Here is a 25,928-nt window from a genome sequence, read left to right on the forward strand (position 1 = left end):
CACAATCTAACAACGTGGAGCAGATAGACTGGCGATCCTGTGCATCAGTTTTAATTCGCCCATTGGATTCTTCTTTGTGCACCAGTTTTGGTGTTCTGTCTTCTTCAGTCATCGTCTGCAAGTCCCCTGTCAGTGTTATGACTGCGTGTTGGCTGTAGGACCACGTTGCCACAGTTTGTGGATTTTGTGTGACTCCAATGATGCCACTCGGGCCCTTTCCTCGCTTCATCCATGTAGTTTCAATGAACTGGTCTGATGGAATGCCATTCCAGAGTCCATCCACGTGATGAAGAACCTGCTCTCCTCGAAGGAACTGCTGTTAAACTTCAGGTGGAAGCCAGGTAAGAGAGCGGCAGAAGAACAGGCCGTAACGAGCATAGTTGGGTTTGTGAGCAGCGAAAAAGTATGGAAGCATCTGATCCATTGTACAGATGAGGAGGGCGTAGTCAGGCTCGTGAGTTGCCCGAGTGAACTGCATGATGAGCAGTGTCGGTTTGATCACTAACTCTGTCCAAGCTTTTCTTGTTCGACTCTTAGCAGAGAGATCAGTAAGCACCTCTTCCAAAGAAGCCATGTTGGTCAGTTCATTGTTTTTGATGACTGGTCGGAGTAGCTGATCTTCGGTGAGAAGGCGGAGCGCACACACATTCTGAGGATATTTCTGAGTAATAACAAAGTTGCATAATTAAACCATTAGTTTATAATCTCTGCTTCTCTACACTATTGATATTAACGATGTGGCGCACATTGTTTGTTTGTTGTAGCAAAAGTAGCCACTGTTCATTTCAACCACTTACACTGATTGAATATTCATTTAATCACTAGAAATGGATTCCTTGACCCCAAAAACCTTACCATAGACACCAATATCATGATTCTACGAGGTATAGCTCAAAAGTTATGGCCGGTGACATATTTTGGCCGCCATCTTGGCCGCCATCTTGGCCGCCATCTTGAATTGTGAAAATGCCAAGAGGGTGTCATTTGTACACCCGCCGGATTCTTCAACCTTAAGGTCAAAAGCACTCAAAAATGCAAAGAAACGATTGTAACTGGGGATTTCTAGGCTCTGGGAAAAAACAGCCCTCTGCCACCGGACTAATACGAAACATTACCGGGCCCCTCTTCAAGTTTTTCCCCTGCCGCTGTGACGTTTTCATCTTTCGCCGTGTTGATATTTCGCTTCTCGGCCTCGTTGATCTAGTATAAACTCTACACTGAACACAACAAAAAAAACTTCGATAGTACTGATGAGCGACCTTGTGTACCTTACATTCATGGGGCCAAATTTGTCCAATCAATTTGTTTTATTTAACTTAGAAATTTGATTCATCCTAAAATGTTTTCCTTCTTACTCAAGGGACGTAACCACTCAGTACACGTTTTCGAAGAATTCGATTTTGGGGGTGAAATCTATTACATTTTACCACCAATTTTCTTCACATGCAAGAAACTGACATGCTTTTCGTCCATAAATAATTTCACTTCTTAATTTTACCAGGAAACAACATTTCGGTCTTGAGTATATCGTGTCGAGGGGGAAATATGTACACAGGCGAAAGATGAAATCGTGACACCGCCACCACCATCCACCCTGCCGGCCTTTTTCATGAGGGGAGTAACATCTTCGTACAATTTTTTTTATTTTTTTTTTACTGTCGTGGGGCCGTCAAGTTGTTCGTGCTAGAAGGGGCTGGGGGGGGGGGGGGGGGGCGGGGTTGCGGGGGGCGGGGCCCGTAAGCCTAATTTCCGAGTTTACAAACTGAATATTTAACTGATCCGGAGTAGCCTACACCCGTCGTGGGGAGTTGTTCAGTTGCTCGTGCTAGGGGGGAGTACTTTTTTTCGTGAGGGGGGGTACAATTTTCGTACGATAGTTTTACTCCGGAGTACACATGTCATGGGGTGTAATTTGTTCGTGCTACACCGGTTCCCGAGACAGGGGGCTCCGTAACCGACTCGTCGGTTCCCGAGCTACTCACATTGATTAAGGGAAGTAAGTCAGCTAAAGGACGGAGAGCAATATGGCGGCCACTGCGGTTGTCATTATCTTGCTGCCCTTGTTCTTTACTTTGTCAGGTTGCAATGAACAAGATAGCCATGCACTTTTATTAAAAGTGGTAAATGCAATCGAAAAACTAGTCAGATATTTCAAAGCAAGCTACCAGGACATGAACCTTGACGGAGTATTTGGACTCAAAGTGTTAGAAGGTTTGTCAGTTTTTGTTCCCACTCTCTTTGTTGTTATGGACGGTGTTTTAGTATTACTATTAGTAGTTTTTAGTAGGTAGTATTCTACAGGGTCAGGCCTTGGAGGTTTATGCTCTCGAGATTTTCTTTATTGCATTATATTGTATCAGCAAGCATCGTAATAACGAAATTGTACATGTATGTCAGAATTTCAGAATTTCAGAATATTTTCGTCACGTCGTCAATTGCTGACTTTTAGTGACTAGCGCTCTTTAAGAGGACAATGTCAGTCACTATGGTTGATGTATTTTTCATTTTGTGGGATTGGGAGGATAGCCTAGCCTACATTTAAATTTTTTTTTTAAATTATGCATTTCTCAGGTTAGTGTAATTAGTTAAATTTAAAACAGTGTTATTCAACCTAGCTGATATACAGTGTAAAATGTAAACAGTAGCACAGTATCAGTGGATTTTTGTGCAGCACATACAGTGCCAGTGGTACCTGCGATGTCTGATAAAATAAAAGGACATTGTATACAAATACGATCTTGTCCCTTTTTCCATCTTCTGGACCAAAATACCTGTCATGATAAGCCACATGCAGGACAGGGCTCCCCGAACTTCCAGATAGAGGGTCTGTTGAGAGTGAGACTGAGACAGTGAGAGGCTTGAATACCATATATAATATATAACTATAGGAACACTTTTGGCTGTTCCTAAGGGTGTCCTTCATCGCAGGTACCACAGTACAGCTGTGCATCATGTGCTCAAGCAGCTGTGTAAATACTGTATTTGTGTGATAACCACTGGGTCAGATGAAAAGCCATTCTGATTCAGATAGAAATCTGTACCACATGCTGAACAAATGAAAACTAATTGTGTATTGGGGCAATACAACAAGGAGTAGTTTGTCTATATATTGATGCAGCAGCTGTTTTGCTTCAGTGTTTGCTTTGCCTCCAGCTGTTACATTGATTACTGAAGCAACAGTGGGAGACACTAGGATTGTGTATTCTTTTCTCTTGTCACAATATCAATGTATAAATCTGTACATGTATATAATTATGAGCCAGATATAACTTTGTAAGTTAATAAGTTATTGTGCATTCAGACCTTAGTAGTAATATGCTGGAATCAAAAGATGGAGCAGGAAAACTGTAATTTCTTTGGTACCACCTCATTTTTGCACAAGTATAGAAAATCCTGACTGAAATGTGATGATTATTTATAATTCAAATATATATATATATATAGATCTTTAAAGTGTTTACACTGAAATAAACAACAGAACAGGGCTCCACATGGACGCCCCACCTGGAGGATGTGTGAGTGTTTGTAGCTTTAAGATTTAAGAAAATCAGAACACTTTCACTTTTACTTGTAGATTCCATTTTCGGGAATAGATAGATAACTTTTAAGCCAGCATTTTATTTTTAAATTTTAACTGGTGTAGTCTGTCAGAGACTAAGAGTAACAATTTATTAACATTGACAGACTTCCATTTGAAACTTCTTGGTGATTTTGGATTGACGCCCTCCCAAAGCCTAAATCAATTGAATCCCAGTCCTTTGCTTCGCTCCGTTGCCGTTGGGCTGCAATACAGCTTTTTTCGGGTGTCAATATACGATAATCGCCTTGAAGTTTCAAATGCAAGCCTATCAATCTGTAAGTAATAATAATGCATAATATTTATATAGCGCATGTATTCAGGGTTTAACCCTGCTCAAAGCGCTGTACAATCAAAATACTACGACAACAAAACATTATTTAACGTGCAATCACACACATATCAATGAATAACACATTGCTCCATAAAACATTATTACAAACACACGCACGGGCACACACACGCACTACATAAAACAGATTGCACAAAAATACCTTATCACAAACATGTAAACGCACTCTCGCGCACCCAAAACATATGTACGTGAAAAACTATGTACAGTACATCATAACATGGGACAGAAGTGACCATCAGGAACAGACCAGGCTTGAAAATGTATTTCACGGTAAATGTTTGCGGAAAAGGTGTGTTTTTAGTTTTGATTTGAACTGAGATAGGGAAGAGCAACTGCGAAGGTCAGCGGGCAGTGAATTCCAAACAGAAGGGGCCTGATACTCATTAGTCCTCCATTCTGTCTGATAACATTTCAATCTTTTGGTCACTGAATATGTGTCATTGTATTAGTTCACCGCTGAAGTCACCCGGCATGCTTTTGTTCTAGCAACCAGTGCTTTTTAGATCAAAACCGTTTCATCATTCTGCATATATATATTATATGCTTTGAACAGCCTCCTTTTTGATGTTATTCCCATGTGAATTGGCACTGGTGCTTGTACTAGACTTAGCTGACCATTACAGTTTGAAAACAGTATATACGGTATGCATGATAACATAAATGTTGTGCGTCCCCAGACCCCCTCCATGATTTTTTAGTACATGTTTTCGGCTTTTAGACTAGATCGTATAGCACGCAGGGAGGCACAGTTTGTTTTGGGAGCACTGTAGGAGATCAATTTGTTTTTCTTGTTTTTGTGTGAAATGTAACCAAAATAACCTGGGTTATGCGGAAAGATATCTCCCATACCATCTACAGATGTGAATATTTTTTATAAATCTGCTGTTTGAGTTATAAGCAGGTTATATTTAAGCTATGGCCCCCATTAAAAGATAAATAAATGAATGAATAAACAGTGATAAGTTAATATAGGCTGCTAGAGCCAGTAAAAATAAACTGATCAAACATTTGGTCATGTACATGTATCTGTGTCAAGTTTTGGCTTTTACTGTTTAAAAAAACCCACACATACACACAGAGTGATGACAATAGTAAAAATAAATTGCTAGTAAAAGTAAACGGAAGAAATTATGCTTGTGTACATGTGCAGTTCTGGCTATAAGTACAGTATTACTGTGTTGGATTGATCAGTAAGATGACCAAAGTGAGATGAATTATTAGTAGAAAAAGAACAAATCATATGTGCCCCAGCCCAACCACCCCCACCCCCATTAAGCATACTTACTAAAAATCCAGCATGAAACTGAAAGTGACGATGCTGATTTGCATCTATTTTAAATGTATAAATGATGACTGAAACACACATAGTATGTATGCATATGTACACATGCACATAAGATGATACACACAAACACATACTATATATGTAGAGTATGTACATGACACACAGACAATATATATAAATTGGAAATTGATAGAAAGGGTCCTTATAGTTGCAAGTGCTAATTAAACTTGAAAAATGGTACATGTAGCAGCTAGTCCTTGTAGTTATTACACAATGATACTTCATGAAGTGTTTCATAGTACTATGCATCAAGTCAAGAAATATCAATGTTCATAATATGTGACACCTGCTGCCTCATTATTTGCCCAAATGATAGTTGTTCAAACAAAATCAATGTGTTGCCTGTTTGCCGCAAATTGAGTCACTGAATGGGAATGTGCATTGTAAAATTATTAGGCAAGTTAACACTTATTTGAGAAAAAAACAAGGGTTTCATAAAAGGAATAATTGTAGATTATTGGAATGTTTAATTATTGACAAAACAAAACGTTACATTTACTGTACGTCGTCCCAGTGGTCTTTGAAGTGGACAGACAGACAAACACTAATGATTTGAAGATAATTTATCTCAAAATTGGCGATGAAATTCGCTTGCAAAATGCCGGCGAGGTAATTACCTGTGATACCACGGTAACAGTGAAAGTCTCGCTTGATTGGAAACATGCATACATGCAATGCATACCTTTATGGAAAACTTTTGATGCTAGTTTCCCGCAGTGGGGCACTGCGTTTATGAAATTAAAGGCCCCTCCTGTTTTTGGAACCGCAGGAGCTTTCTAGTTTGCTGTTAGGTAGATTTTTGGTTCCTCTTTCCTGTCATGCTCTCTTTTTCTTCATGAATTCTTTTCTTTTTTCTGCCTTCTTGCTCATTCACCTGTATTTTTTCCAAAAATCTCTTCTCTTGCCGCTTGTCTCGCGATTCATGTATAGTTTAATCTGTTAGTGTTCTGATGTAAGTCCAGCAGTAGATAGGTTAAGCCTATTTTAACATACTGGAAACTGGTAATCTTCCAGTAGGTATTAATTTAGTTTTACTAAAGCCTGCTGGGACACAAGTAATGGGTTAGTGCATTTGTAAACAGGAATCGCTTGACAAGTGGCCCCCTTCATCCCCCCCTTCCTCGTCCTGATATGGCTCTGCGTAGTCGGCTGGACGTTAAGCAACAAATAAACAAACAAATTGATGCTAGTTTGTGTAATGACTTCTATTTTTGTCGCTTTAGGTCAGATGCAAAGAATACTGGATGAGCATGGACGAGGACAGCATGCCAGTTTGAGCCCGTTGGTCGTTCATGCATATATAACTTCATTGAAACTGTTGATGCTAGTTTGTGTAATCTTCTTCTTCTTCGTTCATGGGCTTAGACTCCCACGTTCACTAATGTTTTCAGCACGAGTGGGTTCTAACGTGTATGACCGTTTTTACCCCACCATTCAGGCAGCATACGCCGATTTCGGGGGAGGAATGCTGGGTATTTTCGTGTTTCTATAACCCACCAAACTCTGATATGGATTACAGGATCTTTTTCGTGCGTACTTGGTCTTGTGCTTGCGTGTACAAACGAAGAGGGTTAAGTCACTAGCAGGTCTGCACATAAGTTGACCTAGGAGATCGGAAAAATCTCCACTCTTAACCCACCATTCGAACTCACGACCTCCCGATTAGGAGGCCGATGTCTTACCACCACGCCACTGCGCCCGTCAGTTTGTGTTATGACTTCTATTTTCTTCGCTTTAGGTCAGATGCAAAGAATACTGGATGAGCATGGGCGAGGACAGCTTGCCAGTTTGAGCCCGTCAGTCGTTCATGCACATAACTTCATTGAAAACTGTTGATGCAATTTGTGTAATGACTTCTATTTTCTTCGCTTTAGGTCAGATGCAAAGAATACTGGATGAGCATGGGCGAGGACAGCATGCCAGTTTGAGCCCGTCAGTCGTTCAGCGCCTTCAGGTCATTCTCAACGATGCCAAGTGGGTGGGTGACCGTGCTGTGTCTGCGGCAAAGGCTGATGATGAACAGTACTTCACCGATCTCCAGTACGTCATTTCCCAGCCCTGGGCCCATCTGAAACGCCACCGCAGGGTCGAACCTACCAGTCGTTGGGAGATTCCTATTTACCAGGCTGCAAAGGGAAGTGAGCATTTCTACAATTTATGATTCATTTTGTGTAGATCTACACAGGAAGAGCTTTTGCCAAGAAGCAGACATCAGTGCAAAATTGATAAATAGGTTTTTCTTAATAGTGGGAGTAGGGGTGGGGGTTGACATGAATTTTTAAATATTGTATGTTTGGTCATGATTACACACATTAATTTATTATAAACAAGGTGGGGGGGGGGGTAAAAGTTGAGTATCATTTTATATTTGGTCATTACATGTATAACGGTCTATGTCATTCTGGTTTTCCTCATTTGCTTTCATTATAAGTGTAACCTTTTCCCCGTCCGTTGATGTCTTTGTAAGCCTTTTGTTATTATTTTCCTGCAGCCCCCCCACCCCACCCCCCCAAAGTTTGATTACATTGTTTCAGTGTGTGAAAGGTTGTAATCATAAGGTTGAACAGGAACAGTATTGTCTTCGCTCAAACTCTAAATAACTTTCATGTCTTTTTGTTTGACCAGCGGATTTAAACGAAGGTCAGAGTGACGCCTGTATGATGGAGATCATGACGCCCAATAAGTCTGACAGCACAAAACCAGGCTGCAGCTTTACAGACAAGTGTGGGGGGATCATGACGCAACGCGGCTTGACCGAATACGGCATCACCCATCAAATTCTGTGGAGTGCTTTGGCTGAAAAGGTTTAGTAGCTTGTGTATATGGGTTATTCTCGAGAGCTGTGTGCCAGTGGTAACCATGTTACAAAGTTGACATTAATTTTCTTTACTTAAACTGAGACATTTTAACCATAGAAATTGATTTCATTAATAAGAACTGGTTCCATATATATATATATCCTTGTCCTGCAGATAAAGAATTAGAAATACTTGCATATTTTGTTTGTCAAAGTTCAGTGTAAATTGCAAGGGTTTTAAAGTACGACTACTTTGTAACATGGAAACTAAAGGTTGTGACATGGATTTGAACAGTAACAATTATGAAAAAAGAAGACACAAAAAAATAGTTTGTTGCATGTCTGTATCAGTATGTAACTGGAGTATTACTGAAAAAAGTAAAGAGAATACATTCTAGTTGCCATTTTAAAGGCACAGTAAGCCTCCCGTAAACCATCACAGATACTGTCAGGCTTTTACACACAGTACAAACACCCTTCCATTTGAACGCTCACCAAACGGGAACATCCTAGGTGCCCTCCGTATGGTTGCCACTCTTCCGGCAAGGTGCTGGAATTCCGGTTTTTTAAAATGTCCACAGCCGGAAATTCCGGGTTTTCAATTTTGTTGCGGGAAAAAAAAAATCAGAGAAAAAAATCGTGGTTCGTTTCGCTCGGTTGAATTTTGACCAGAGATTCCGATCCAAGTTTTGAAGCTCTTTTGGCGGGAGGAGAGAATCTGGGCATTGCTAAAGCCGCCATTTTTCTAGGTGTATGCGATTTGTCGATGCGAGAAAGTTTGTTGTGAAAACCGTTGCAAATTTCGCTTCAACATGCCGTACATCAGTGAAGATGACGATCACTCTAAGCTTGAGAAACTGGAGGCAGGTATAAAAACGATAAAAACAGGTAGAAGACGATGAGGCAAGTAGATCCGCCCTGGACAAAGTCGTGGCCGGAACCATCAAGGAAGCCAACGACCGAGCGTCCCCCACGGCGGGCGGGAACACAACAGTGTCCGTAGGCTTAGAACGTTGCATTTCTTCACGCACCAAAGTGCGAATCTCTGGAACCAAGGAAGTCAGTAACGACGACACTAGGGATGCTTGCTCTGAAACCAGAATGGAGGGAGAGCGAGAAGAAATGGAATGAACAGAAGTGTTTGGCTGCCCCCCAACCGAAAGGTCATTAGGAGCAGAAATAGGTACGGCCATGACCGTATTACGAGCATCGTCCGAGACTACTACCATAACAGGAGGCTTGGAAGCTGATGAAGGAGATTTAGATTTAACTCTGCCCTTAACATCAGCCTTGCCGCGTTTCTTATCGCTGTCAGACAAGCTGAAGCACAAAATGGCGGCCAAACCGCAAAAGTTACTGAAAAATACAAGTCCAAAACATGGACGAAAATATATCAGCAACAACGAAAATTCCTGTCAACAAAGAATAACAAGTCGCGTAAGGCGAAAATACAACATTTAGTCAAGTAGTTGTCGAACTCACAGAATGAAACTGAACGCAATGCAACGCAGCAAGACCGTAGACTCGTAGCATCGTCAGTCCACCGCTCATAGCAAAGGCAGTGAAATTGACAAGAAGAGCGGGTTAGTAGTTGCGCTGAGAAGGATAGCACGCTTTTCTGTACCTCTCTTCGTTTTAACTTTCTGAGCGTGTTTTCAATCCAAACATATCATATCTATATGTTTTTGGAATCAGGAACCGACAAGGAATAAGATGAAAGTGTTTTTAAATTGATTTCGAAAATTTAATTTTGATCATAATTTTTATATTTTTAATTTTCAGAGCTTGTTTTTAATCCGAATATAACATATTTATATGTTTTTGGAATCAAAAAATGATGGAGAATAAGATGAACGTAAATTTGGATCGTTTTATAAAAAAATTTTTTTTTTTACAATTTTCAGATTTTTAATGACCAAAGTCATTAATTAATTTTTAAGCCACCAAGCTGAAAAGCAATACCGAAGTCCGGGCTTTGTCGGAGATTACTTGACCAAAATTTCAACCAATTTGGTTGAAAAATGAGAGCGTGACAGTGCCGCCTCAACTTTGACGAAAAGCCGGATATGACGTCATCAAAGACATTTTATCAAAAAAATGAAAAAAACGTCTGAGGATATCATACCCAGGAACTCTCATGTCAAATTTCATAAAGATCGGCCCAGTAGTTTAGTCTGAATCGCTCTACACACACACACAGACAGACAGACACACACACACATACACCACGACCCTCGTCTCGATTCCCCCCTCTACGTTAAAACATTTAGTCAAAACTTGACTAAATGTAAAAAGGAACAAGCTCACCAACTACCAACGCAGAAGGTAATAAGACGGGTAAGTGGGTGCCGGTGGGTGTCAAGCAGACACCAAACAGCAAAAGCCACGAGAGCGCCAAAAATCCACGACCTTCTCTCAGAAGCTGAAAAAGTCGTATGCTATTGACCACATGTTGAGTAGCGGTAGTGACGTAGTACACACCAATGGGAGGTAACTCCCCGGGTGTGTGGTCATTACCATGGCTACGTTTACACTTTGTGGTGGGGTTGCTTCCCTTTAAAATTGTTTAAGACGGGTAGCCTTTTCAGACCTTAGCATCTCAGACTGTGTCGATGCTTTATGTGATTCGGGTAAGTATATTAATCAAATGAAAATTTGCTTTTAAAATGTTCGATTTACTTTGGGATGGGAGATTAGGCAGCTTCATTGTTTTGAATTACTTTCACTTTTGATATTTGCCTTGTAAAGGCGACCCGGGATTTTGTATAACATTTGTATGCAACTTTAAAATATTGCGTAACATGCGCTTGTTTGGATTGTTCTATTGCACACTTTTCTAAAAATACGTTTCAATAAACGATTTCATAGAAAAGTAACCCCAAGAAATTGGCTCCATTTATTCGTCTGAGTAATTTTCAGTTTTGCACACCAGAATCCTGTCTTTGCCATCTGACATGCGTCTGATAGTGTTTGAAACTTGACTGATTCTGGCACTGAATAATCGTTCATTGCTAGGCCTAAGGGGCGACTGCCGTCATGAATGATTCTCACATCACTGTCTTCTTTCGTTATTGCAGCTAAGGCGCTAACTATTGTGGGTTTCTTTGAAGCTAAAATGTAATGTCCTTTGCTGATTTGGTCTCTAAGTTCTTTTTCTACTGCATCTTTTGCTGTCATTGCCGATTTATGATTCTTTTGTTCCACTGGGGATACACTACAGTCCTTTTTAACAATACGAAACCCATGTTTTAATCCATCGAGTAAAAAGGACCGGTCCGCATCATTCTGAAGTTCAGATTCCCATTTATCATACTTAGCACTAATGGAGTTTCTGGCTTTAACAAAATTACAGTTGTCATGTTCCTGTGGCACATAGGGTCTGAAGTGGGTGGGACCTACCTTGCTACCGATGGTAATTTGCTGGGCGGGTCTCTATGCTGAAGACTGCTGGCTGCTGGTGTGCTGCGAGGCGGGGTGATCCTTACTGCACACACTGCACGCGTGCTCAAAGATGCAGCGCTGACCATAGGCACACGACCCCTTGTTGTACTGCATGCAAAACTCCTTTCCCCCTGCAGTTCTGGGTCGGCTGCTGCCGTCTTTGTTGCCTGTCCTCTTTGGTGAGGCAACGTTGCCTATGGCACGGTCACGAAGAACCACAGTGGCTAGGTGTGGTGCATCTGTCCCCCAGGGGAGCTTGTTCTGGGCCTGTCGCTGACGGTACTCGTCGTCAAAGATCATTACCGACTTCCAGGTGAAGCGACAGCCAAGTTCTCCTATCATAGCTGTGTATCTGATGTAAGCAGCCACGTCAAACTCGGGGTCACTGTCCATCAGTTCCTGCATGATCTTGGAGTTGGCGACAATCCAGGCCGATGGTGTTACTTTCTCCAGTTTTGGCTTTGAGTTCAGTTTAAGTAAAATACCCCCTCCGAGGGTCACCTCCTCTTCCGCACCAAAACACTGGGATATGAAATCCACCACATGAAGTGCCGTCTCACCTTTAAGTTTTGTGGCTGCTACGCCTGACTGGAGGTTAAGTCCAGCCATCAACTCCGCCAGCGGCTTCACGTTGTTCACGTTAGCGTCGTCGTCAAGGGGGCCTCCATGCTGAGCGTGAAGTTTTCTCACCTCCGTACGGAGACGAATAAAGAGGCCCCTCGGGAGCTTCAGCGCCTCCAAGTCACACATTTCGACGTTGAGCATGACGCTCATATCGTCAAACCCTTGCGCACATAGTTCTTTCACGATTAGTGAAGGCAGGTTTTCACTCCAAACAGAAAACTCCATTTTCCGAAAGGTTTTCTGTTTTTTCTCCAAAGCAAATAATGCGTTTTGCTGCTTGCGCTGCTGCTGCTGCACTGACTGGCACTGCCGCTCCCTATCTATGGGTGGTCCTTTCCCGCTTATTCCTGTGACCCCCCTCCCTTGCATCCTTCTTCCTTCGCCTTTCAACCCTCCACCATCCCTCATCTTTCCTCCCCCAGACCCATCCCGTCCCTGCTTATACTCATTCCCTCTACAGTTTAAACTCTGTTTCTCCTTCCCTCGAAACAACACATTTACTTTGGGATGGGAGATTAGGCAGCTTCATTGTTTTGAATTACTTTCACTTTTGATATTTGCCTTGTAAAGGCGACCCGGGATTTTGTATAACATTTGTATGCAACTTTAAAATATTGCGTAACATGCGCTTGTTTGGATTGTTCTATTTCATACTTTTCTAAAAATACGTTTCAATAAACTATTTCATAGAAAAGTAACCCCAAGAAATTGGCTCCATTTATTCGTCTGAGTGATTTTCATTGTTCTGTGAGTCGTCGTTTCTGTTCCGCAAGCATAGCCTGTTATTAGAGAGATAAGCCAAACCGGTGATTTTAGGTGAAAAAGGGTATTTGGGCGATAGACAGATTTAGGGGTGCATGCACTAGGAGATAAAAACACAACGCGAGGTAAGGATAGATATCAAGAAAAAGAAGTAATAAGTGCACGCACTAGTCACCATATCTGTAAAGCTAAACAGAAGATTAGGCATTTTAATTTTCAGTATTAAAAAGATGTGACCTGTTTTGACAACTTTCACGGTTTTCCGCCAAGTCGATAAATTTATAAACATCTGTAATAGGAAAACTGCTACAGCTGAAAAGAATCTGATTGTGTCTTTTATTTGCGATGGTACCCCTTTTTTCAGACTGACAAAATTCAGAGAAAGTAAGGTCTTCAAGGGGATGGATTCTGAAATCTGAGGTAACTGCACAGCTCACAACATTTAATTTTGAATCAGGGGGTCTTTATAAAGGGGGTTGATAGTATGTATCTGTTGTGTTGTGTTGTGTGAGTGCCTACAGTTGTTTGTGTCCGTGAGGGTGGACTTTTTTGTTGTTGTTTTTTTGTATGGCCATGTTGGGTTTGATGCGTGCATGCCTGGTTTTCTCCTGTAGATGGGTGTCGGCACAGAAGGTCTGCCCGCTGTCCTCAGCCAACATGCTCCGTCTTCATGGCAGCTCAAATTTTTTATCGAGGTTCTCTCCTCTAGATCCGCCGTGTTTCGCCTAGGGGCTTTCGCTGCCTAGTTGATAGGGTCACCTCGTAGAGGATGTGGTCATAGACCACGCACGGTCGGTCTTGGGATAGGGAAACGTTATGCTAGTCCGGAGGGATTACGCCACAATGGCCACCTCGCGAAGACCCAGGGTCCTAGACTAGGGAGGTCCAAGGGGGAGCACCGGGAGGGCTACCCCTCTACCCGCACCTCCAACACAATCCCTTCCCCTGGTAGCTTCATCCCCAAGGAGGAAACAAAGCTACCTGCAACACCCCGAGGGTGGACTGATTACAACATCACTCGGCAGCTTCTGTGGGGTGCTTTTTAAGACCTGATGTTTGGAGGTCTTAAAATGGACGTTCAACTGTACTTTGTTGTAACATTTTAATGGACTCTGTTTTCAGGCTGGCTGTAGTAAAGAAGTGGATGACTTGCTGAAGCGACTGGGGTTCCAGTCGGTAGATCACATGCAGCTGGAATTCTGCACCAACAACTACTACGAGATGATCGCCATCGTGCATGTCTACATGTTGGGCAGGGTGAAAGGAGACTACCAGGACCTGTTCCTCGAACAACGTGAGTGTGGCCGAAGAGAGAGAAATAGAGAATAAGAACACACAACTTTTACTGTTATAGGCGGCTATATTGGCTTCTTGCAATGGCGAAGAAGGGGAAGGGGGATTGAGATCCAAAAAAATGTAAGTCAGAGAAAAGATTGGTAAGGGGAAAGGATTGAAAAAAAAAAAAATGTACACAATAACATCAGCTGCTCCGCTAGTGAACCTAACCCCCAAGGTGACTTGGTGAGCTTACAACAACAAAAACAGGAACCGAACAAATCCAGAATACAACAGAAAACAAGAGGCGAAGCCTTCAAGGCTCCCGTAAGAAATCAACAAACGGTAACACAAATTCACTCACTCCGTCACACACACACACACACACACACACACACACACACACACACACACACACACACACACACACACACACACACACACACACACACACACACACAGAGTTAAAACTAACGCATCATATCAACTCCATGTATAATTTTCAAAAGAAGGCAAACAGATAAAATGACTGTGTATTTGTTGTTGGTGCAGTTGGTGTTGTCCCTGAAGGAGTTCTTGTGCAATCCTCACACACACACACACACACACACACACACACATGCACGCACGCACACACACATACACAAGCACGCACGTACACACAGACACACATTTAAACTGCATCAGCATAATTATCATGGCAAAGCTTATATCTACAGTTATCAACCTACCCCAGAGCTTGCGTATCAAGATATATTCTTGGAATGATCATACGACTAAGAGTTAAAGATATGGTCACACACGCACAGCTTTACATGAGGTTATTTTCCCTGGTCCTCGCACTCCGAAGTCTATGCTATTTTCCAGTGACACGTTGTCCTGCTGGCCACCAGCTCCGCGTGCTTGGGCATGAACGGTCACCAAGAAGACCATTGACTATTATCTCTCATGTACTGGCTGTGTGAAAGGTATTAAAGTCAATGACAGAAAAATCATGTACTTCCTCACTGCAGCCATGGGAAGCTTTTTAATCCTGTCCCACTCAATTATCAGGATGTTCCTGTGGTAGCACAACCTCTTGTTTAGAGTACACTATGCAATATGTCTTGGTATCAGAGAGTTGTAATGTTAATTCCAGTTGTAAGGACGTCCTTTCCTGAAACAAATGAAGAGCTGGATTACAACGCGGCAGTGTTCTCTGCCCTGGATTGTTGCTTGACCGTCGTAAATCAGCAGTAGAGCTGAGGGTACTGTGTTCATTTGCAAATCTACCATCAGCTTATCTGTCTTTTGCACTGCAGACACTAAGCAATAGGTAGCTGCCATGGGGCCACTTTTTGCACTGCTGTCCTCAGTCCTATACTTTTCATCAAGACTTGTCACCATGCCGAGTGGATCTGAATTCGGAAGTCTTCATGTGGCTGAGGCATATCTGACATAGCGTCGATCTTGTTGTAGGTTAACCTCCTGTCTGAAACAAATGGCAAAATGCGATTAGTTATGATGACTACAACCTACACAAATATAAACAGTGTTTTGAAACAGATCTAGAATAGTCAGGTTATACAAGCCACTTTACCTATGCAGCATGATAACCCTTCAATATGCGAAACATGTCAACTGACTGCAGCAGTCTGGTTCTTAAAATAATTCTGACGGTCAACACAGCCAACACACTATTCACAGTCCATTTTAAAGAGCAACGGAGGTACTCTCTGAGGGTCTTGTTTTAATGATAACGATCAACTCAGGAGGAAAAAACAACAGAGGAAAAAGAAACCTTTAACATTAACCGCAGAAAAATACAGAATCACATGTACCATTATTTACAAACAAATTTCACAGCAAGCTTTCTTTGGACGACTGTCGTTGTCTCAAAACTCGCATTCTACCTTCTGTCCGAAAGAATCTAATCTTACGTTGTACTGCCTTGAAAGAAAATGCCAACAAAGACAAGGAAGCTGTTGCAAGGTAAGCTTACCAAACGTTACATAGCGAATCATGATAGTGCGTAAACAGCAAACAGTACAATCAAAGAGAAGTTGTTGCAAGGTAAGACTTACCAAATTGTACAGACAAAACCATGACAGTGCATGTTTTGAATCTGAGGCAAAATCGTGATCATTTTGACTTTGAGAACAGATTCATTCCGTTTCCTTATATCTGCATGTTCAAGTAAATTGTGGACAGTTTTATACGGGCAGAGTAAACTTGAGACTCTACTGCAAGTCTTGAAATTCACATAAATCGAACCAAGAACAAAGACATCCAAACATTACAGGCACTTTAGATCAACTCTTTTCTTTAGAGGTGACTGCCTAGCATTGTGTTTGACATCAGTGCAGTGTCTGCTGAAATAAAAAGAAATTAAAACAAAACGGATTAACAGTAGGTGACACGTTATCAGAGTGGGAGACACTTAGATCTGTCTCTGTACTTACCGGGATACGACTGCCAGATCGACACTGTGCTTTCGACAGCTCTTCCTCGCGTGGACATTGGAAAAAACGCTGTGCAGATCAAATTGTAGGAAATCTCCCTTTGATATCTTCTTTATTTACTTTTCTGGAGCTTAGAAACCGAACAACGTGAAATCGTCTTCCTCGAATTGGCGAAGGCAGAGGTGAGAACTGGAGAAGTGAATCTATGTATACCTGAATCCTTCGCACGACCCCTGACCTGGTCTTGACACCTGACCTGGTCTACATACCACACACGACACAAACCAGTCAACTGCTTGTACCCCTTAAAAAAAAAACCACCACCCGTTTTCTTTGGATACACGCTTTAACTACACACATGCCGACACAATGTTGATCATTGCTTCAATATTTTGAAGATGGTGCTTGAAAAATAACCAGGTGAAATGAGTATTTCGGTGTTTAGTCAAATGTTAAAGTTTCTACCACATACATACATACGCACGCACGCACGCACGCACAGACAGACAAAGTTTAGCATCGCATAGGCTACACTTACGTGAGCCAATAACAACATCCCACTGCAGTACACATGAATACAAAGATTCAGAACAAAACATACAACCATTAACAGAGGTAAGAACAGCAACACAGTAAACAGAACAATGTGAAAACAAGGCTTTACCTTCCTTCAGTAGAACAGGAGAAAACAAAATCGGCGGCCCCCACAAAATCAGAAGCAAAGACCCGTCAGCAAAACCACCACAAAATAAAAAATCAATAGCGGAAAACAGTAACACTCTCAAAAAGCGTAAATCCAGACAGGAAGACCAGTCGAAACTGTACAAGCCTTCACAAACAATACACACAGTACGTCACACTGGGGAAAAAAAAGGATGAGAGTGGAGCACAATAAAAACATGACCTCTCACAATGACAGCAGACGGGCGCAGTGGCCTAGTGGATAAGGCATCAGCCTCCTAATTGGAAGGTCGTGAGTTCAGATCCCAGCCGCTGCCGCCTGGTGGGTTAAGGGTGGAGATTTTTCTGATCTGCCAGGTCAACTAATGTGCAGACCTGCTAGTGCCTTATCCCCCTTAGCACAAGAAAAGATCCTGTAATTCATGTCAGAGTTCGGTGGGTTATAGAAACACAAAAATACCCAGCATGCTTCCCCTGAAAGAGGTGTATGGCTGCCTAAATGGCAGGGTAAAAACACCGTCATAAACGTAAAAGCCGTGAACGAAACAAACACACCAGGACAGTCGCTTGTCTAGATGTTCATTTGCTAAAATGGCTGGAATGGAAGTCACTGACCTATCAGACTGATTATTGTACTTTATCTTACATCAATGTCCATTCCATCCAGATCATGAGATATCCATTTGCTTATTATATGGTTCAAATGGAATTCACGGATCAAGCAAACTATCACTGTACCTTATCTTACACTAATGTTCACTCTGTCCAGGTGTCCATTTGTGTTTTTGTGTGTGTGTGCGCAAATATGTGTGTGTGTGAGTGTGTGTGTGTGTGTGTGTGTGTGTGTGTGTGTGCAAATATTATGTGTGTGCAAATATGTGTGTATGCGTGCAAATGTGTGTGTGCTTTATTGGTAAGATATCAACCAACCAACTAACCCACTGAAAATCATATGTTCAGTGCTTCCTCATTGTCTCTTCTTCTTTGCAGAATTTGTCTGCCCAAGCTTGGGGTTCTTCGAGTTCCTGAAGAAGGAGTACCTCGACCAGGTCCTCGCGTGGCAGATGCCGTCAGGATGTTTCGGGGAGGGCTCTGAAAAGGATGACTCACCAGCAAAACAGGGCCAGGCGCCCCTTAACCTGCCCCCCAAGATGGTCCTGAGCAAGCTCAACACTCTTGACAAGCTGAAGAACATGTCCCAGATGGGCCAGCTGGATCAGAAGCAGCAGCAGATGCAGCAGGATCTGAAGGGCTTGAAGGCCAACAACAAGCTGCTTCAGTCTGTGTTGCAGAACCGCAAGCAGGCTGAGAATGGGGATCAGCTGGACCAGCTTCACCGGGGGCTGGAGGCGCTCAACAGAGAGGGAAACGTGGTTCCCATGAACCAGGCCCTGGGTGGTCAGCCTGCCAGGCCTGCTGGTGGACTTGTTGAGACCCACCCTGCAGACACACAGTTGCTGTACAGGAGGAAGATGCCGCAGCCAGGAGGCAACCTTGTTGCTAACCCTTTTGACGGTGGCAACGGACTGCAGGGTGATGTTGCTAACAGCAACAGGCTTCAGGGTAACGAAGCCCACAGACTGCAGGGTGATAGACTCCAAGCTAATGTACAAAACAGACGAGGTGAAGACATAGCCAGACCACAGGCTAACATACTTGACAACCTGGTACAAGCCAAACAAATTTTAAATCAAAATGCTCAGGCTGCACAGAGCCTGCAGAAGCAGAGAGGGGTGGTCCTGGCTGGCAAATCTATCAGAGGTCGCGTCAAGGTGAACAGGGTGGAGGGTGAAGATACCCGAGGTCTCCCCCGTCACCCAGTGATCCCAGGGGTGCTTGGCAACAGGCTTCAAGGACGCAGAATGCTCAGCACCTATGAGACTGGCCAAGCTACCAGAAGGAAGCTCCTTGTGGAGAAAGAAATGCCAGGTGAGAACAGTTTGCAAAGCACTTGAAGTTTTCATTGAAAAGAATAATGCATCATACAATCTACCTGCAATGAGTAGGCACCCTTGGGACCAGCTGAAATTGTCCATACATAGCAGGTGTTTGAATCTAATGTCTGGTGTCTTTGGTGTTACAGGTGGATGCCGTTCTCACAAGTCGGGAGTGGCGAGCGGAGCTTTGGTCATGTATCTCCGCTACCTGATTGACCCCGGTCCTTTGGATCTCTTCTCTCCACACGACTTCTTCCCAAACAGCCCTCGAGGTCTCCTTGGCGACGAGGAGTCTCTCAACAAGGTCATGACCTTCCTCAGCAAACAGCAGCAGAACACTTTCGTCAAAGAAGGTGATGATGATGATGACGACGATGTTGGTGATGATGAAGGCTTCAATGCCGTACAACCAGGGGGTGTGTTAGGGCTCGATGGTAACGATGATGCAAAGGGAAACAACGTCATCGTTGGTGCAGCTGGGGACGAGGAAGAGGAAGATGAAGATGAAGATGGAGAATACGCTGATGGAGACGAGATGTACCCAGACACTGGGGGAGGGGTGGGGCAGCAGCAGCAGCATGAAAGGAGGGTGGTTCACTTTGGTGCCCACGATGAAGCTGGCTACCAAGATCACAAGAAAGAGGACTACAATGACAAAAAGGAGAATGGAAACGACGAGTACGCCAACGAAGACGAAGAAGATGAGGAGATTGGCGCCGATTACATCAAGCGCGGCAAAGACGACGGAGAAGGAGCCGCTAAAGATAAAGACGACACAGGTCTGGACGACGACACTGAATACACCTACTATGACGACAATGACAACACAGAACGTGGAATCATCCGGAGGCACAAACCTCAAGCCCCTCCACAAAATGGTCCCAGAATACGGACACACAACCGCCACAAGCCACAGCCACCCGTGATTGACAGTGTGGTAATGGGTCAGTCAGACTCGCCGCCGACAAAAATGGTAGTGTTGCTGTTGAGTGCCACATCTATCGTGTTGATGATTTTCATGTACAGATTTATCCGGAAGAGGCGAATACACATCCGACACCACAACCGAGGCTTCTTCAGGCTGTGATAGCGCAGGTCAAAGAAAGCGCGGAGAGATAAACTTTTTTTAACATTAACACACTCTGCATTTGTGTGTGTGTGTATGTGTGTACATAAAGTGCCCTAATGTAGTGAGAGTGTTTGTGTGTGCAGTGTCACATTTGTGTGTGTGTGTGTGTGTGTGTCTGTGTGTGTGTGTGTGTTAAGTAACTTAACCTATGTGAGCATAAGTGAACTTGTATGAGTCTCATTATGTAAAAGTAACCAAAATCTGTTCACATGTTTGCATCTACTTGTATTATGTTTGTTTGTGCAACTGTAAACGCTGTTTAGTCCCACATCATTGTTTCCAACATCTTTTCTATATATTTGTTACCTTAAAATGATGATTAGTAATGCCTTGGAAGTTGAAGCAGTGTAACTGAGTATATGATTGATCATGTTCTTATACAGTTGTGGTTGATCACAGTGTCTTTTCATCCAGTTTAACTGTTTGTCATTTTTTGTCTAAACTTGAACTTGTTGTGGAGTTTCATATTGCATAGCAGTGAAGCATTTTGTGATAAAGTTAAGTTTTCTCGTTGCTTTCTGTCTGTCTGTCTGTCTGTCTGTCTCTCCCTCCCTCTCTCCCTCTCTCTCTCTCTCTCTCTCTCTCTCTCTCTCTCTCTCTCTCTCTCTCTCTCTCTCTCTCTCTCTCAATATGTGTTTCTTGTGGGGTTTTTTTTAAGGAAAGAGGCAGGGTTCCTTTATTACCTGTTTGAAATACTTTATTTCATTTAGGATGGAGCAAAATGGCTGATTTTGGGTTATGATTGAATTTGCAGTTCTTTGGCCAATGTAAAATATTAGTCAGAAGTAAATGTTTGCTTTGCATTACTTTAGTGCACTCAGAGCTGAGAGAAAATGTTTTGCATGGCGGTAGACTGTATATTTGCTTTTTGTCTGCATGTACATGTAATTCCTTCTTTGTGTCAGTTAATTTCTTTGTGGTTACAGTTCTTCTTGAAAGAATGGTTGATCGATAGTGGATTATTTTAGTTTTGATTGATCAGGAGTTTTATCTGTGTTGAAACGGCAATGGTTATGATCTTCTTTTGCTGCGAATAGTGTGCACTTGATATTTAACAGCATTTTTGACTTGATCCAGGAGCATTTTGAATCATGATTTTGATAGTGTCGGGTGTATGCTTGGGACTACATGTACTTTATGAATTAGCTCACATGAAAAAATCATGTTTCTGATCATTTTTGAATACTAGTGCGTTTGATTTTTTGTTTGTTTGTTGTCTTTGGGCACATTTTGTTTTTCTCACATAAAAAGCTGTGATGTTTTATGACTTTTGTCATAATTGGTATGTTCTTTTTGTTGATTTAAAAAAAAATCTTTTTTTTGTTAATGTAAACCGTGTAACTAATGTGCAATTTTTAGTTAAAGCTTATGAGTAACTGTGTATATTTGCTTGTACATTATACATGCTTGTTTGATAGTAATTTGTGGATTTATATTTACATTTTAGACAAAATGTATGTAGATCTATACAATCACGTTTGCTAATGCTAAAACTTGTGTGTGTATGTTTTTACAGTGCATGAAGGAAGACAACTTATTTGTGTGAAATGACATGCTGCCTGCTTTTAAGGAAGCATAAACTGTTATCACTTGAAAAAGATTTACACTACAGTAAGATTCCTGTACCTTTGGAATGAACCTGTTTAAAGACCTTGCTTTTTCAGATTGTCTATTGGTAACATCTGTAAAATGACCTCCATTTCAAGACTCTCTCTGGCGGGGATGTACCTCAGTCGGTAGCGCGCTGGATTTGTATCCTGTTGGCCATTGTCAGCGTGAGTTCGTCCCCACGTTCGGCGAGAGATTTATTTCTCAGAGTCAACTTTGTGTGCAGACGCTCCTCGGTGTCCGAACACCCCCGTGTGTACACGCAAGCACAAGACCAAGTGCGCACGAAAAAGATCCTGTAATCCATGTCAGAGTTCGGTGGGTTATAGAAACACGAAAATACCCAGCATGCTTCCTCCGAAAGCGGCGTATGGCTGCCTAAATGGCGGGGTAAAAACGGTCATACACGTAAAAGCCGTGGGAGTTTCAGCCCATGAACAAACAAACAAGACTCTCTCTTTCAAGACCTAATTGTATCAAATTTTTTGGGCCTTAAAATGGTTTTACTGCACATGTATGTGATTTTGCTGGAAAAAAATTATGATTAGTTTGGTCAAGAACACACAAAACAGAAACGCCAACAATAAACACAAAAAACAGAATCTCTATTTCCTGCTTTAATCATGTATTGTTTTAGGATTGTTGTTGCTCTTTTTTGATTGTTATCCATTGTATAAAGCCAACAAAAAAAATCTGTTTACGGTAACATAGGCAAAAAAAATAGGGTTGGTAGGTCAGGATTTTTTTTAAATGTGAAAAAAAAAAAATTCAAAAAAAAAACATTTTTCAGTTATTTTGCCAAAAAACAGACTTTTTTTTTATTTTATTTTTTTATCCAAATGCCAAAAAAAATTATTTAGGGTCACGCGAAAAAATAAGGTCGGTCGGGATACCGTAAACAGACAATTTTTTGGGGGGCCTAATCATTGTATATTTTTTCATACAAGGCATCATGTTGGAGTGCTGCAAGTGGAGTTCAACCGGAAAGAATATTGAGGTCTAAATGGAAGCACAGGTTATCTTTGTTAAATTCTGTGCATTTGTTCACTGTATGGGCTAAAAAATGACTGAACTGCGATTTTGTCTCAAATGTGAAGGGTGAGACTAGGGCGCTGTATTTCCTTTCAGGCCGCAAAATATGGTATAGTATGGCTTGTGTAGCTGGAGGTAACGCCAGCTTTTGTCAGTGGTACAGTCTGTGTTTGAAGTACATGTAATTAACCCATCCTGTCCTGCAAGAAAAGAAAAAACGATCCAACTAGGTTTTAGTGTGTATTGAGAATCAGAAGGAAAATACCACCATTGTGGGAAGGATGTCAGTGAAGACCTTTTTTCCAGTTGGCATCCTAGGTTTTTGTTTAAAAAAATGTACTGAATATAAATTTGTTTTAAAAATGAGAATTTTTTTTGCTTGGGAGTATTGGGTGCTATTGGTGTTAGTAATTTTCTTTCCGCTTACAAAATGTTGCGCTGTCTAAGTATTGGTTTAAGCAGACCTAGGAACCCATACGATTTCGCTGTATTTTGTATGCATGATTGTCTAGAATACAATCAGTACGGTCAGTTAAAAAAATATATGACGAGAAAAATTCCTAGACTTCTTTTCTTCACAAGCGCATCCCGAAGCCGATCCAGTATTTTGACACATGATAACAGATTTTGTCAGTAAACATTGAAAGAAGTATTTGTTTTAAATGTATTGGTAAACTTAGTTAACGGTGCGACGGACGCCTGTTAAGCATGCTTGAATCATCGATGTTCAAATGATGAGTGGAGTACACTCATTTTTTACCCCCCGCGGGTTAGGGGGAAGAATTTACCCGATGCTCCCCAGCTCCTAAGAGGCGACTAACGGATTCTGTTTCTCCTTTTACCCTTGTTAAGTGTTTCTTGTATAGAATATAGTCAATGTTTGTAAAGATTTTAGTCAAGCAGTATGTAAGAAATGTTAAGTCCTTTGTACTGGAAACTTGCATTCTCCCAGTAAGGTAATATATTGTACTACGTTGCCAGCCCCTGGAGCAATTTTTTGATTAGTGCTTTTGTGAACAAGAAACAATTAACAAGTGGCTCTATCCCATCTCCCCCCCTTTCCCCGTCGCGATATAACCTTCGTGGTTGAAAACGACGTTAAACACCAAATAAAGAAAGAAAGAACACCAAGTTTGTTTGAGAATACTCCAAGTGCAAAACAGGGGTTCCCAGGTCTGTTTACGGTTTTTGCCAGTACATGTAATACATACTGTACACAGAAGTGGATAATGTGTTAACCATTGTGTATACATGATGTACTTGCATGGTGACTAACTAAAAATGATGATTTGGTTGTCACTGTGGACTTTGCTGTTGTTGTTGTTTTTGTAGTTGTTGTCGTGTGTGCTGAAAGGGAATTTATTTTATTTTGTATTTTATTTATTTTGTTCTTTTCTGTCCTCATGACAGTGTTAAATTGTGTTCCAAGTTCTGTCTGATTTTTTGTTTTGGTTGGGGGAGGGGTGTTTGTTTTTATGCTAAATGATAGATCTGATTTGCTGGTTTGAACCTGCATAATATTTTGATGTTTCTGTCATTTAAGGTATTTATTTTAACTCTAACTTTATATCACAAATGATTTAAATGACAGCCGCTGCATGTTTTTGCTTTATTTTGTTTTAGCTTTAATTGTGTAAGAACACTGCATGATTTTGCCAGACTTTTTTTTTAATGATGCCCAATTTAATACACTGTTTACAGAGAACACTTCAATTATACATTGTAAGTTCTACTTTTCTTTTGTGGTGTATACTTTTAATGTTTGTGTTCTGAAGCTCGGCCTCTCTGTGTCTCCGAGACTTTCAATCTCTCCCTCTCTCTCTCTCTCTCTCTCTCTCTCTCTCTCTCTCTCTCTCTCTGTCTTGCCAGTGTTATTTTATTCTTTCTTTCTTTGTTCACTGCTGACTGTCAAACCTTTAACCAATTGTGTAAAGTGATAACATTATTTTAAAGGAATAGTTGTGTGACATCAGTGTGCCACCACAGCAAGTTTGTTCAATGCCTTTATCTTTTTTTAAATAAATATTAAATCTAGGTGATGTATACATAGTGTTGTGTGCATTTTTTTTTTTATCTTTCTTCTGTGGCTTGCAAATGAGTAGAGTAAATTTGCCCTCATGTGTATGCACAGAAAAACACAAAAACAAATAAGACTAAAGTATATAAATAATGGCTGATACTGCCCGTCCTTATGAATATTAATTTCTGAGACATTCTTTTTAAAGTGCTTGTTTTTATTTCTCACAGAAGGCAGCCAGGGCATATGGATTATTGAAAAATATTAGAAAGTGTAGCAGGGAGTCTAAATCCCTCAGACTAAAGGTATGTGAAGAAGTTTTCAATACATGCAGTGCATTTTACTTTGGATGTTTTATTTCATCAAGAATGTTCAAATGAAAGTTCATTATATTAGCAGGAGAAAACATTAAGTATCTATTCTAAACAATGACAGTGTTAAGGAGAAATGTAAATACAACTTTTTGTTATAACTTTTAAATAGGATGTAATAAATTGACAAACTGATGTGCAGTGTGTATAATTGCGGTGTGACTGTTTTTAGAGGTGTTGATATGTTTTTGTATTGGTCATGTTTTACTACAGTGTACTGGCATCATTGTGTTCAGCTGTTATTAACAATCGGTTCATGCAGGCAATTTTCAGGCTGCAGAATGAATTAGCAAATAAAAGAAGTTTGCATCATACTGCTTTCACATGTCTGATACTTTGTTTTCCTTTTCATTCTTTTTAAGTTTAGTTTTGTTTTAATTTGATTGTTCCATTTGTTCTCTTTCAGTCTCTTACTCTTAGTGTTTTGATTCGCGTGTGTGTTTGGTTTTTGTCTTTATTCAAAAGTTCTCATTGTTTTTATTGCTGTTGTACACTGTGGTATTTTGCAGTGCATATGTGCATTACAAATTTGCATA

The 25,928-nt window shown here is 41.4% G+C and overlaps 1 protein-coding gene across 1 annotated transcript; it reads left to right on the forward strand.

The window, feature by feature from the left end:
- Window positions 1–1,994: 1,994 nt before the first annotated feature.
- Window positions 1,995–25,704, forward strand: LOC138953538 (uncharacterized). Its single transcript, XM_070325377.1, has 6 exons — window positions 1,995–2,211; window positions 7,152–7,415; window positions 7,903–8,081; window positions 14,024–14,195; window positions 18,289–19,227; window positions 19,382–25,704. Exons 1-6 carry the CDS (start codon window positions 2,025–2,027, stop codon window positions 20,320–20,322), a joined length of 2,682 nt encoding a protein of 893 aa, XP_070181478.1. The 5' UTR covers window positions 1,995–2,024; the 3' UTR covers window positions 20,323–25,704.
- The last annotated feature ends 224 nt before the right edge of the window (window positions 25,705–25,928 follow it).

Source organism: Littorina saxatilis, linkage group LG17 (genome assembly GCF_037325665.1).
Source record: "Littorina saxatilis isolate snail1 linkage group LG17, US_GU_Lsax_2.0, whole genome shotgun sequence".
Taxonomy (NCBI): domain Eukaryota; kingdom Metazoa; phylum Mollusca; class Gastropoda; order Littorinimorpha; family Littorinidae; genus Littorina; species Littorina saxatilis.

Excerpts from the sequence above, each read along its gene's own strand:
- LOC138953538 (XM_070325377.1), top strand. The coding sequence starts at position 2,025 with ATGGCGGCCACTGCGGTTGTCATTATCTTGCTGCCCTTGTTCTTTACT. Across the intron at positions 7,416-7,902 it reads TTACCAGGCTGCAAAGGGAA|CGGATTTAAACGAAGGTCAG; the intron begins GTGAGCATTTCT and ends TTGTTTGACCAG. Across the intron at positions 8,082-14,023 it reads GGAGTGCTTTGGCTGAAAAG|GCTGGCTGTAGTAAAGAAGT; the intron begins GTTTAGTAGCTT and ends CTCTGTTTTCAG.